General features: G+C 38.8%; 1 protein-coding gene across 2 annotated transcripts; it reads right to left on the bottom strand.

The window, feature by feature from the left end:
- Window positions 1–8,822: 8,822 nt before the first annotated feature.
- On the bottom strand, window positions 8,823–9,546 carry LOC122025432 (probable protein S-acyltransferase 22). Of its 2 annotated transcripts, none has more exons than XM_042584240.1 (3): window positions 9,437–9,521; window positions 9,087–9,215; window positions 8,823–8,990 (listed from the first exon to the last, which is right to left on the bottom strand). In XM_042584240.1, the coding sequence occupies exons 1-3, from the start codon at window positions 9,455–9,457 to the stop codon at window positions 8,838–8,840; spliced, it is 303 nt and encodes a 100-aa protein (XP_042440174.1). In that variant the 5' UTR covers window positions 9,458–9,521; the 3' UTR covers window positions 8,823–8,837. The 2 variants fall into 2 exon arrangements, 1 of the variants encoding a protein (XP_042440174.1); XR_006123707.1 differs by having other exon boundaries at window positions 8,824–8,990; window positions 9,087–9,274; window positions 9,437–9,546.
- Window positions 9,547–15,540: the final 5,994 nt, after the last annotated feature.

Here is a 15,540-nt window from a genome sequence, read left to right as displayed (position 1 = left end):
GAGGATTTGTTTGATCAGCTCAGAGGTACATCAGTGTATTCTAAGATTGATCTGCGATCCTGATATCATCAGCTGAGAGTCAGAGACTCAGATATTTAGAAGACAGCTTTCCGTACCAGATACGGTCATTATGAGTTTTTGGTAATGCCATTTGGGCTTACCAATGCTCCAGCGGTGTTTATGGATTTGATGAACCGCATTTTTCTGGAGTATCTGGATCAGTTTGTTATCGTTTTCATTGATGACATATTGGTCTACTCGCATTCCGAGGAGGAGCATGCACAACATCTTCGTATAGTCTTGGAGATTCTTAGACGATATCAGCTGTACGCGAAGTTCAGCAAGTGTGCATTCTGGTTATCCTCAGTCGGTTTTCTGGGACACGTGGTTTTTAGCAGAGGTATTTCAGTTGATCCTCAGAAGATCGAGGCTGTCACCAGTTGGGAGCAGCCGAAGTCAGTTAAGGAGATCCGCAATTTTCTGGGACTAGTAGGATATTACAGACGGTTCGTTGAGGGTTTCTCGCATATTTCTATGCCGCTGACACGCCTTACCAGGAAGGGCGTGAAGTTTACGTGGACAGAGGATTGCGAGACCAGCTTTCAGGAGCTGAAGCGGAGATTAGTGTCGGCTCCAGTTTTGGTTTTACCTTCTGGAGAGGATGGATTTGTACTTTACACCGACGCATCTCTTCAGGGTTTGGGTGCTGTTCTAATGCAGCACGGCAGAGTAGTCTCTTATGCTTCTCGTCAGCTGAAGGAGCATGAGAAGAACTACTCAGTTCATGACCTGGAGTTAGCCGCCATCATTTATGCATTGAAGATTTGGCGCCATCACCTGTACGGCATTACATTTGAGATTCTCACTGATCATAAGAGTCTCAAATATATTTTCACTCAGAAGGAGCTTAATCTCCGACAGAGGAGATGGATGGAGTTCCTGAAGGACTACGATTGTACCATTAGCTACCACCCGGGGAAAGCTAATGTGGTTGCCGATGCACTTAGTAGGAAGTCCAGAGGGACTTTGGCTTGTCACCGAGTTTCAGTTACAGACTTGGTTCAGGGTTTCTCCGAGTTAGACCTTGAGGAGCAGGGATTTACAGAGCAGGGTATTCTGGTTACCATGGTTGCTCAGTCGTCGATCAGGACGAGGATCCGAGAGGCTCAGGCTGGTGATCAGCATTGTCAGTTCATTGGCAGTCAGATAGCTTCCGGGCAGCAGACCGAGTTCACACGAGACGAGGAGGGTGTTATATACTTCCGAGGCAGATTATGCGTACCTCAGTCTCATCCGGTCTTACAGGAGCTACTACAGGAGGCACATCGTTCTCGATTTGCGATCCATCTAGGCGGAACCCGTATGTATCGAGACTTGAGGCGTTCCTACTGGTGGAACGGCATGAAGAAAGACATCGCGGATTTCGTAGCTAGATGTCTTGTCTGTCAGCAGGTGAAGGCTGAACACCAGAGACCTGCATGATTACTTCAACGGATTCCTATTCCTGAGTGGAAGTGGGATCACATTACCATGGACTTTGTGGTAGGATTACCGAGGACACGACGAGGCCATGACGCGATTTGGGTAATCGTTGATCGATTAACCAAATCCGCGCACTTCTTAGCGATCCGGAGGACTGATCCCCTGGATCGATTGGCAGATCTGTATTGCCGAGAGATCATCCGACTACATGGTGTTCCGTTGAGTATCATTTCGGATAGAGATCCACAGTTCACGTCTCGATTCTGGCAGAGTCTGCAACAGGCCTTGGGCACACAGCTCCTTTTGAGTACAGCTTTCCATCCACAGACAGATGGACAGTCAGAGCGGACCATTCAGACTTTAGAGGACCTGCTGAGGTCGTGTGTTATGGATTTTGGAGGCAGTTGGGAGGACCATCTACCGTTAGTAGAGTTTGCTTACAACAACAGCTTTCATTCGGCTATCCAGATGGTACCGTTTGAGGCGTTGTATGGTAGACCTTGTCGGACACCCGTCCTCTGGGATGAGGTTGGAGAGGCCCAGTTGTTGGGACCTCATAGAGTTCAGCAGGATGCAGAGTTGGTCCGTACTATCAGACGGAGGATGTCAGAGGCGCAGGATCGCCAGAAGAGTTATGCTGATCGGAGACGCAGACCACTAGAGTTCTCTGTTGGCGACCATGTATTTCTACGAGTTTCACCCACGAAAGGAGTGAAGAGATTTGGCCTCAGGGGTAAGCTAGCTCCGCGGTATATTGGTCCTTTCGAGATCTTGGAGAGGATCAGAGCGGTAGCTTACCGACACTACCACCGTCCTTGTCAGGCGTGCACGATGTATTTCATGTATCCATGCTGAGGAGATATGTACCTGATCCGACGCATGTGCTGGCAGATATTCCAGTTCCAGTTCAGTCTGACATTACATATGAGGAGGTTCCGGTACGGATTCTCGACCAGAAAGAGCGTCAGTTGCGGAACAAGACTATCCGGCTGGTTAAAGTCGGATGGCAGCATCATTCGGACGAGGAGGCTACTTGGGAGCTCGAGGATACGATCCGAGCTCGATATCCCCATCTTTTCACTTGAGGTATGTGATTTATTTACCGTTCAACATTTATACTCTATATCTGTTGTTAGTACTTGCTGATGGTAGATAACGAAATTTGGGGACCAAATTTTTATTAGTGGGGGAGAATGTAAAATACCGGAAAATATGCGGATATTAATAAGGGAATTTTTCAAAATTTTTGGAAATTTTTTGGGAATTTTTCGGGGCTCGTACGGACGAGTTGGCGGGGATAAAAACAGGGTCCGAAAAAGCCTGTTTAGGCTACCCATTTAAGTGAGGAAAAGATTTATTTAATTATTTCTTTTTTCTTTTTCTTATTTGTTTTCTTTCCCTCGCCGTTTCCCTCTTCCCCGAGCCCCTTCTCTCGCGCCGACGCCTACCCTAACTGCCCACGGCAATTTTCCTTCCCTCTCGCGACAAATCCCTCAGCCACTTCCTTTTCTCCTTTTCTTCCTCCCGAGCCGCACCCCTCGGTGCCCTAGCCGAGCTCACTGACGCCACTGCCTCCCTCTCCCCTCCTCTGGTCTGACGAGACACCGCCGGCCGCAACTCACAGAGCCGACCTGTTCTTCTGTGCTCAGCCCGCGACACTCATCTCACGACCTTACCCCTTCTCCTGTGCCCTAGTGCCGGCGCCACCGTCGACCACCCGGAGCCCGGGCCTTGCCGACGCCGCTGGTTTTTCCCCCTTCTCTGCGCCCTAGCTCCCTGGTTTGAGGTCCTCTGCCGTGCCTTAGATCGCCGGGAGTCGAGAGCCGCCGTCGCACAGAGCAATGCCGGCCACCAGATCTGTTCCGAGACACCCTCACTCTCGATCACCCCTGCGCCAACAACTGTGCCCTATCACTGCTTTGCGGCCTCTTTCGTGCCCTAGTTCCGGCCGTTGTAGCCACCAACAGCTACCTCTGATCCAGAACTGGTGAGTTTGTTAATTAAGCTGTGGTTGACATCAGATTTGGAGGAATTGGGTAGCATTTGTTTTTGTATAGGTTTTTAGAGGTTGAGTTTTGATTTTTGTTACTAACTGGAAGTGATGGGTTCTGGCAGTGAGACCTATTCTCGGTAGCAAATTGTCTCTGCTGTGGATCTATTGGGCTATCAAGAATTTCTGCTGTAGATAGGAGAAGGGAAGGTAAGGAGTTAAGCATTTTATATATGCTATGAATCATTGTTTGATTTAATTATGTTAGATAGTTGTTTATGTGCAGATGGATTTAGGTTTATGTGTTGATTCCGGTTTTTGCTCTAATTTAGGGTTGGAGAGTTTATTTAACTAATTATAAGAATTTAGTTAAGTAAAAGTATATTTATTGGTATTATAGGACTTTGACGCGAGACGAGCATCTCGACGTCGTATTTGGATCATATTTGGACATTCCTATTGGAGGCGGGTATTTTTGACTTATTGTCTTTGCTATGTTTAGTAATGAAAATAATATGTTGTATTAATTGTGTTTCATATTTATTTCGGTTAATCACTACCCAATACATGTTACATGTTTGATTGGTTGTTTGATTGCATCTCGTATTGATCTTGTACCTGATTTATCATGCTCATGGGTAGTGATATAACCATGTTTCACATGTTCAGGACCTAGGTTTGATACCTTATTGATCAGTATATCTTGATTTGATCTATTCACTATGGTGCCCATTGTTATATGTCCAGAGGTTGGTTTAGTATATTACCATGCTTAGTGACATGCACCATTTGCATGATCGCATGCTGTGCGATAGATTGCTCCATTATTGTCGAGCACTTTGCTAGTTTTCATCACTGTTCGGTGCTCCGTTGTGACGCTCATGGGTAGCGTGACACAGCGTGGTAACACGTCAGTTTGACTCTTCCGGTGCTCCGTTGATCCGCTCATGGGTAGTGTGACGCAGCGTGTAGCACGTTAGAGATTCCTCTCCGTCATAGTGTACCGGGAGATGAGAGCATTGCGCTCCCCCATTTATGAGTTGGGGTAGGAGTATGTATGTACTCCGACAGCATCCCGTCCACTCGATCACTCATCAGGAGTAGTGTTGCAGAGTGCACGGTTGTCACAGCCCTACCCACTTGGTCCCACTTTTGTTGTGAGTTGGCTGACTGGCGTCAGGGGTGACCATGACATTGGCATCATATGCATGATGCATTTATTGGTTATGATTGTGTTTGCTGCATTTATATGCTGCATATTGTTTGGATACCTATGTTTGACATGCATATAGGTCTTCTATACCTTTCGGACTATTTGTCCTTATACCGGGTCCTGGTTAGTACAGATTCTCTCCTGTCTTCTTCGGTTTGCATTTACCTTTATCTTTATCAGGAGACTGTACGCATGATTAGTGCTAGGTGTTATTTCTTTACTTTGCATATCAATTGTACCTGCTGAGTGTTGGACTCACCCCGCTTCCATTGTTGTTATTTTCAGGTTGATGCTGTCAGGAGGGAGTTCCAGTCGCTAGTCCCCACTGCACGTAGTGCTAGATCCCCTGCAGACCTCGAGGATTGATTGACTTTTGAGTTTTCTTCTCGTTTGTCTATGTTTGGACTTGATTTGTTTGATACTTGGACTTTGTATAGATTTTGAGATGTTGATGGATTTTTGGTATGGTTTGGATTTTATTCTACTACATGCCTGCCTGGACGGCAGAAGAGGTGAGTTCGTCGGATTTGAGCTTTACGAGTGTAGTTGAGTAGGGTGGATTTCGTGTCAGAGTACTATTGTTTGTGATTACTATATTTAACTACGTGGTTGTGACAGCCAGAGGCTGAATATCTATATAAACTGCGTGGTGATTGTTTTTATTTGTGTTATTATTCCAGCCGCATGTGGCTGAGGTATATAGTGCTTGTAGAAAAGTTTCAGATTGTCCGCCGTACAGGGGAGATGCTGCCGAAATTTCTTCGGACAGAGACTCCTCTGGGGCGTGACAACAACGTTGGATGAGGCCATAATAGTTGGAAATTTTATTTTCATATTTATTGCCTTTATATGTTGTTTTATGTGCTGTGATGTGTGCTGTGATGCGCATGCAGGATTAAAATTCCTCGATTTTAAATAACTAAGAGGGAGAGGATTTATTTAATTAAATTCCACGGTCTCCATTACTGGTTTGTAAGTGATGCATTCAAACTTGCGCGTTGGCTCTGAGTGCCTTCCTCCGCATTGGATGAGTTTGTTTGCGGATCACTAGATCAAACTTCCTTTATGGATGATTATAGGAAATTATTTAGGTTTGTGTGATCTTCTCCATCTGAAGGGGCACACTCCTATTTAATGGACTAAGTATCAAGTAATGGTATACACTTAGGCGCATTTAATAGTATCCTCCCCATCAGAGTCACTGCTATTATTTTGTGTGATCGAAGACAAACCAACTATTAATTTTATTTGTCATAAAGTTAGCTTGAAAAGATAATAAAATTAATGATTAAAACCTCCTCTTACAAATGTTTGAATTAGTATACGTCCACACTATCATGACATACTAAATTCACGGTGTTTTGAGGTGTTGGTGAATTTAAATTATATTGTTTGAGGGATCAATATTATTTTAAATTCTAAAGTTTTGACCAAATATCTTATTTTGTGATTCTCAGGATTTCAAAATGGCTTTCAATCCTCTCGCTATTATTTTAAAAGAAAATAAACTTACTGGTCCCAATTACATTGATTCGAAACAAAACTTAGACTATCCTCGAAAAAGGGAGAACGATGTATCTTATTCATTAGTTATTGAAACATGTTTAGCGGTGTTATCTACCGGTACCTGGTGTGTAGATACGGGAGCCACTATAACAACCCACATTCTACTGACTAAACTGTAAGGCCGGGGGTTACATTATGCTAAACTATTGTGGGCTATCACTGAATATTGGGGTGTGGAAAAGCTGAACTAATTAAAATCTCTTCCATTTACTATAAAATCTGGAATCTAAACTTCTCATATAGTTTAGGAGCTGAATTCAGACTTCCCCAATCGATTGAGTTGGGACTCAATCGATTGAAAAGTCTTCAATCGATCCTCTGATCGATTCAACGTGCTTCTGTGCACGGAAGAACCTTCTGGATCGATCGGCTGATCGATCCAGTTTGGCCAATCGATCCAATGATCGATTCAGCAACGTTCTGTACGCGAGGAGTTCTCCCGATCGATCGGCTGATCGATTGAGAAACCTTAATCGATCAGCTGATCGATCCAGTAACTCTCTGTTCGCAGGACTAAGCTCCCCGATCGATCGGCTAATTGATCCATGGCCAATCGATCAGCTAATCAATTCATCAGCTTTCTGTACGCGAAAGTCTCGTCTCAATCGATCGGCTGATCGATCGAGGACTCCTCAATCGATTCGCTGATCGATTCAACAACTCACTGTACGCGGGGATTTCTTCCAATCGATCGACTGATCGATTGAAGACTCCTCAATCGATCGGCTGATCGGTTGGGTTTCTGATTTTAGTAGAAATCCACCCGAAACTCATTCCCAACTCATATGGATCAACTACCAGCATAAAAATACTACTAGGCATGACATTACTTATAGTTTACTATCTAATATCAAGACAACGAGGAGTCTAAGCATGGCATAGGGTATAACTTCACAAATCATGATACTTAACATCCTAAAAGTGCAGAAAAGTAATAACATAAGGAAATACTAAGTTTTAGGTTTGCTAATTCCCAAAATCTTTATTCCAGGTTCCTTCTCACACACATCTGGTCGCATTGAACTCCAGCCTCCGCTAATCCATCTTCCCTTTACCTTTATCTGTAGTATAAGGAAAAGGAAACTATAAGCTTGGGAGCTTAGTAAGAACCATCTACCTCACAAAACATGCATTCGATGAAATCATGCTTTTAAAAGGTGCTGTTTGAAATACATGCTGATGATCATACTGAAAATGCTAAAAACATGGCATATGGACATGTAAGTCATAACAATCAAATACTGAACATAAAACTAATTGTTTTATCATCAAGGAAACTAAACCGATACATAAACTAAGCTAAAACTTATGTTAGGTTAATACTGAAGCTGAACTGTATTCACCTAATTGAGTTGTGAAGCTTTGAAAACTATTTTTCATAATAGATAAAAATAATAATCATGCTGGTGATGGGCCCGACAATTGTACTTGCTATGCACGCATCCCTAACTAGACCCGAGGTAGCAAATCCTGAATCTAATAGGGTTTACTAGGTTATCTAAACCTAGGGACCACTACAAGAAAAAAGCTAAACAACAACGCTTTTTTGGCGTTGTCGTATGTACTTAAAAAGTGATGTTGTAGATGGTGTTGTAGAAAGTCATATCAAAGACAACGCTTTAAAAGCGTTGTGGTTGGTCACAAAGACAACGCTTTTTAAGCGTTGTCTTTTCGTTCTTAAAAAGCGTTGTTATAGATGCTGTTGTAAAAATGCACATATCAAAGACAACGCTTTAAAAGCGTTGTGGTTGGTCACAAAGACAACGCTTTTTAAGCGTTGTCTATTCGTTCTTAAAAAGCGTTGTTAAAGATGCTGTTGTAAAAATGCACATATCAAAGACAACGCTTTAAAAGCGTTGTGGTTGGTCTCAAAGGCATTATTTTTTAAGCGTTGTCTTTTATTACTTAAAAACGTTGTCTTTTTAAATTTATAAAAAATAGTGTTTTTCTTAATTAAATAGCAAAAATTATAAAAAATACTCAAAATTTACATATAATTGAATATCCACAACCACAATCATTTTTATAATAAGACTATTTAACAAATAAATAAAACTTTATATTATACAAACAAAATGTATACATATTGATCCACAAATTAAATTTGTATCATACAAGTTATCCTTAACTTCATGACAATAATTTTTCAAACACACAAGCTAAACTTCATGACAATAATTAAAGAACTGGTGCTGCTTAGTCCAGTAAAAGAGCTCACTTGGGACATTTGCGGACTTTGCTGCCCACCAACAGCAAGTTGCTCCTGCTCCTGATCTTGCTCCCTCAAAGCAATAATGTAATCATAGGTGCTGATTAATTCCCTGTAAGCGCATCCATGTAGAGTAGCATGAGCTAGTTAAAGTGTCAATTTTCTCCAGAATTGATGAATAAACAACACCATATCGTTCAAATTCTACTATTTGTTTTCCACTATGGAAAATCTATCAGTTAAATAACAAGCTGTAATAGTTCAGTTGGATAATAAGTTTCAGTAATGCTCAGTGTATGGATGAATGCAAAGAATTTGAAAATATAAAAGATATATTCCTTGAAATAGAGATATTTGACCGGATACATAGGTTTGTTTTATATAAATGTAGGAGCTGTGTAACTGGTAGTGTTTGCTGTGTCACAAGTAGAAATATGAAAGTAGTGTACCTTTTTTATTAAAAGAATATGGAAGAAGAAAAGTTGTGCAACTGGAAGAGTAGCAACCATGGCTAATAAAGTGCACACAGCCTGCATTATAGAGACATTATCAAATTAGTATCAGAACCTTGAAAAATCCTCATTATGATGTGTGATTTTCATTCATTTTCTCTTCTGAGTACTCACCACCACAATGATAAAGGGTGCCAAGGAAAAGCTACTACCCAGCTTTGAAACAATTTCAGCAGAAAATCTCCTTCTCTCAACAAAACACAGTATCAGCACAAGCATCCCAACAGCCCACTGCAGAATAAGCTGGCCCAAGGTGCACAAAGCATGGAGACCAATCAATAGTCAATCAGAATGAAAAGGACCTGACATAAAATGCATTCTATGTATCAGGTCCTTCACGTACTAAGAAAATAGTATCTTCTAAGTTGATGCACACAGATGATAAATCTACACTAAGAAAATAGTGTCAATCACTATGATTAATGAATACAACTATTGGAATGGTAGGAAATATTTGTGCTTACCAAGAGAAGAGCAAACACCATGAGGATGAAGAACCTTTTGTAATTTTTTCTTCCTATGCAGTTATTGATCCACTACAAGGAAAGATGAATACTGCATATTACTACAAGATAACAAAACATATAAGGTTGTGAATGGAGAAAACCCTCACCCTGCAATGATGATCAAAGCCATCAACGCATTTGTCACAGACTCTACAATGCTTACTATATTTTAGAACCTGCAATACAAACAGATAGAAATCATTAGAGAAAAACCAAGTTAATATAAAGCACATAAGAACTTTATTTTCTTGAAAAGATTGTGTGGCTCATCGTAAATGAGATCTCTATCACCTTTCTCCCTAATAACCAATATTCTGAATTATCCATCTTTTATGGTTATGCATTTGTCCAAAGGCCATCTGATCAAGCAATCAAAAAAAGTAAATTACTCATCTTACTGTCCTATTCTTTTTAAGACATCCTACCACACCACATGAGAAGCACCCACATTGTTTTGGTTAGCCTAGAAATTTGCAACTTATCACCTCGAATCCCAACGGTGGCATCACTCTGAATTATTGCACAACTTCTCCATCCATAGCAATCCAAACATCAGAACACGAAATGGCGAAGAAATATTACCTTAGTTAAGATGGAAGATTAAAAGTATTGATCAGGAAGAGACCAACAACTTTAGAAGCCTCGAAGTTTTAAATTTTGTCCATGCTGGTTGGCACAGGGAAAAAAATTCATTCCATCTGCCAACTGGCACACGAAAAAGAACAAAACTGAAGTGTTCCTCTTTGTCGGTTGAAACCTACTATGTCACCTCATTGCCAATTGAAACCCACTGCATCCCCTCACGAGCAGTCTTCTGAACAGCCACCCACCGGATGAGGCCAATAGCTTTGAATGCCTTAAACACATGGTTTTAGATCTTGTTTGTGTCACTTAACATGGCCAATATATATGCTTGGAGAAGATGACTTGTTTCAGAAGCTTTTTAGATCAAAGATACGAAGATGACTAGAGGATCTGGCTTTTTGACTTGAAGCTGGTTCAAAGAAGACAAATCAAATATACAAATACTAAGATGAAAGCATAATGAAGTAGTTAACTTTTTCTACTTTACCTGATTATAAGATCTATAGCTTCTTGCTCAGTATTTTGCTGCACGAGTAATTATTAGAAAAACAAACCCAATAGTGGAACAAAAGCTAGATAAAGAAACTAGATAATTTACACGGACAGAACTTTACAGAATAACATATAATACAGTGCTTTGTACTTGCATATTAATCCAGAAAACATCCTTTCACCTAAGTGACAATTTTTCCAAAACATCATCATTCACAAAACATCATCATTCACTAAAAATTTTCACAAGTTTTTAAACTTCAGTGACAACTTTTCTTTGGGGTCAACTACTCAAGGTCGATCTGGTAACTATGCACTGCATCAAAAAAATTGGCATTAACTATGATTCCACCAAAAAAAACCACCATTCCATGAACTTAAATCTAAATAGAATTATGGCAACTATCATTCCATACCTATTCATAAATATGATCTTGTATGCACTCCGCCAACTCGGACCGAACCTCATCAATTTGTTCACGAGAGTACCCTATTTTTGTGAACTGTGAGCATACACAATTTATGTTAATGGAAAAAATAATCAACACTGATCACTTTGCAATTTTAAATAGTTTATGTCAAATAATTTGAGATAAGCTAAATAATGTTACTATTGATTGCAGCGAATCTCTCTCAATAGTCTCAACTTCTTCAATAATTTCTCTCATAAAGCGCATCACAAAAAAACCACATTGTTTCGCATCCGGTTGTTGAGGAGCCTATATATAGTAATTAGAGTCAAATTGTTAATGAAAATTATACACATTACAATATATGTTAAACAAAAGTACACATACCTTAACTACTTCCCACTTAACATTTTTCCTACCTTTCCTTCCCTTGGTTGAATTAAACAATTTTAAGGCCCTTCATACGTTAAGAATATTTGTTAAATAAGATTTTTATTATAATAAATATTTACTAAAAGAAATCTGAACTCACATTTCCATTACGTATTTTGAATCATCATCGCGAATGCGGCAACTTAGGGAATCCAGCAGGTAAATAGCATCCTTGTAAGGTTCAATAACACTAAGATTCCAATGGAAACTAGGCAAATACATAGGATTAGATCATAAAATTGAATAAATTATCAAAAGGAAGCAATTGAAAGTGATGTTTTACTTCTTGCTTACCCGACATTACATGGCACTAACACTAGTTGATCTATTGATGCACTTGTCAGCTTATCTGCTAAAAGAGTTGCCCTTTGATTCAGGGTTTCAAGCTTAACTGATTTGTCTTGTGCCGTTTTTGCCAGATATGGGAGTTTGTGAGGATTCATAAATCTGAATTTCTTTGTCTTGGTATCTTTCACCATCTTTTTATACAGACACCTATCATTGCAAAGAAAAAAAATATTTAGATACTAAATAATAAAATTTAGATACAAAACACTCATAATAAGTTGGAAAAAATAATGATCACTCATAACACTAAGTTATGGCTGATGATAGTAACATCCATACATGAGAACTTACTATGAACAGTCTTGCATATTAAACATACCAGAAATGTATACATGCAAATTCTTTTATTTCTTGAGGACAAGCACATTTAAGATACTTAAAAATATACAAGAAAAAAGATATGAGCAAAGTACTTCCTGTCTAGAAGAACAAATGGCAGAAGGCAAACATTAAGGGCCGGTTGAAAATGAATGAGCTATATTTATGTAAAGTGTACCACATCAATTGATATTAGTAAACCTCTCAATAGAAATGATGAACTATTAACTTAATGAGAATAACATGGTATGAGAAAATTACTAGAAGTTGAATTTTCAAGAGTAAACTTGTTCACACAACAATATTAGTAAACTTCTTGCAGTTCAAATCAGGGATTTTCTGTCTTGCTAGATATTAGAATTTCCCAGCAAACATAAAGCAATGCAGTAATTTCCCAGCATAAGTAAAGCAATGCAGTTGCAACCGAGAAAATAATATTTAGATACTAAATAATAAAATTTACTAACAAAACAATCATGTGGATTAAAAAATAATGATCACTCATAATAAGTTGGTGAAATTGTAACAATAAACCATAATAAGTTGCTAAAATTGGGAAGCAAACATGTGATGAAAAAGTTGCTGAAATTGCTTAAATAAACTTACTTACCATATGTAGGCAACGATCAAATTTCCTGAAATTGCCTCCAAATGATACAAAGAATTGATGTCCTCAAGGTCAAGAAAAAGTTCACAATCTTCATCAAACACTTCATTATCTAAGCACATTGATATACATTTTCCTCCATCTAGAGCATGCTTACTGTAACAATATAACATATGTAATGCTCTTGGGACACTTGTTGACAAAGTAGGTTTTGATTTTTTTCGTTCAAACTTCTTCCTTCTAGGCTTCTAATAATTTCAAATATAAACAAGTTAGATAGCTAGGTTGAATAATAATAAAGTGACAATATAATTAGAAATATAATAATAAAGTGACAATATAATTAGAAATATAATATCTCATATACCTCATCTTGCTTCACAATCTGCTGTTCAGGCCAAGCCACAACAGTTCCTATGGCATCACCAATTACTTCACATTCACTTGGAATTGGATATGGCAAAGGAGCGGATTTGTCCACTGCTTGATCAATGGAGACTCGAATGCAATTCTTGGGAAATGGAATACCATGAAGCATTTTTTCCATGCCATTGAAACAAACAATTGTACCATATGCAGCAATATTTGAGCAAGATTCCAATGTCAATGCAACTGATTGACCCTAAAATATTAAAAAAAAAAAATGTTGATTATATTTAGTTTATAATGCTATAATAATAATGAATATCACTATAACTTGTATTTTACCTGTAAAACTTCGTCTTTACCCACAATCTGTACGTCATCTTCTTCAATATTCTTTTGATGAAGCTTCACCGAGCAACTGCCTTTGTCATCAATTGAATTGTCCCATGCACCCCTTTTATGCATTAATGCTTCAAGTTTTTGGATGCGTACATCTTGTTCTAAAATTTGCATCTTCGCCTCCTTCAGCTCCCTTTTATGCTCAGCGATTATATCTAGGGTAACATCATATTTCTTCCTTGTTCTACCAACATTGAAATAGATTGTTGGGTTGATATGACCTCCGATACCCCGGACACGCCCAGAATATTCCTGAGTTTCAAGTGCCTTGGTAAGAATATCCTCTTTTGCTCCTTCGCATTGCAGCTTACCCTCCCTCTTTTGCTGTATATATTCATCCTGTAATGCAACATTAAAAAGAATTATCAGTACTTTACCAAGGATAATTACCAAGGATATGCAATATTGGTTTAAAAAATACTGATGTCCAGGCCGGTTCTTCCCGTGATAGCTCAAGTCAAGTGCTTAGTAAGTCATATTGAACAAATATGAAGTTGACATTGAAATATTTTTTCCTTTTTTGGCATTCAATCATATATTTACTTCTGCACAGTTCTAAAAAAGGCACATATTTGATTGAGCAATTGACTACAAGTTTAATAAAATGACAAAATTTTAATAAATTTTCACTACACAAACCCATAAAGAGAGGACCACCACATAATTGAAGCTAATTGTCTGGAGTTGCAGGAAAGAATAATCAAAAGTAAAGTTGTTCCCAACCTCTCAAGTTCCGATTCATGAATCTTATGCTTTAATTCAAACTAAAACAGCACAAAGAGAATGCTCAAGGAGACAAGGAGCTTTATTTGTCACCAATCAAGTGGGAAAACATAATAGAAGCTTCAGAGCAGTGGTCTGGGGAACAACTTTACTGGCCCTTGGGTTACTGAAGCTTACAAATTGCTTACTGCCAAGAACGTTTCAAACCTGGTTGATTTATCTGCATCTGTTCTATAGAAACTCTAGCTATCACCTCTAAGTTCTCAATGCATTCACCATTAATTGATTGCAGCAAAAGGAAACCACTGCATGTAATAGACTTTTCGACTTGATCTCTTCTCCAAGTAAGAACATTTCAAACCTAGATACCTAGTAAATCCACATCTGTTCTATATAAACCCGTCACCTCTAAGCTCTCAATGCATTCATTCACCATTTACTTCCTCAATACATGCTCTAGTACTGAGAATTCAAGCTATGCAAGGAATGGCTGTTAAACTCCTCATTGCACTGCTTGCCTTGGCTTCCTCACGCAAAGGGTATGCATGCATGCAACTTTACTCTCGAAAACGGCAAGGTTTCTTGAAGTCATTATCAGAAGAACATGAAAATTTACTTACAATCTTGTGTACTGTGTCCACCAAATCTTCACCTTCAAACTCTCCTCCTTTGTTGGCGCGTCCTTTCTTCCACATAATAGCTCTATTGATGTCATTATCATCACATAATTCAGTCCCCTACAACAAAGAAAAATCAAATAACAAATGTGAAATAATTTAATGTGAATCAATTAGAGGGTTCTTAGAGGAAATATATTTTAAAAATACTTACAATTTCTTCAGCAAAGCGTGCATACCCTTTGCGTGAGAGTCGATGAGGATATCTATTTTTTTTCCTTCGCTCTTTTTGTTGATCACTGAGTTTCTAGTTATTTCAAACAGGCGACATATCAAATTTGAATAATACATAATGAATTATGATCGAATAGTTTCAAAAGAAAAAATTTAGAATCTTACAATGAAATCTTCAGAAATGCGACTAATGACAAACGCACGCCAATCTTCTCTTGTAATTTCAAAGCCAACAGGTGGCTCATTCAACTCCTCAGGTTTGTCACGCCTGCTTAAAATAAATTTTTGGGTGAGATGGGTCTTGTATTGCCTCCACTTACTGTTTGCAGACCTCAAACATCCCTTTTTCCACTTTGAGTCAACATTATAAATCAACTGTACATCAAATAAGTGGAAAACATTAATAAGATTAATTAAGACAAACATAAAATATATCTATCATTAGTAGTGAAATATTATAATTGTTAAAACATGCTAACTTGCTTACATTGACTGATTCCCATATTAATTCTTTGACAGCAATTGGGACTT

Source organism: Zingiber officinale, chromosome 9B (genome assembly GCF_018446385.1).
Source record: "Zingiber officinale cultivar Zhangliang chromosome 9B, Zo_v1.1, whole genome shotgun sequence".
NCBI classification, from domain to species: domain Eukaryota; kingdom Viridiplantae; phylum Streptophyta; class Magnoliopsida; order Zingiberales; family Zingiberaceae; genus Zingiber; species Zingiber officinale.
The sequence above is the reverse complement of the archived record's forward strand: the minus strand, read 5'-3'. Positions and strand labels throughout refer to the sequence as shown.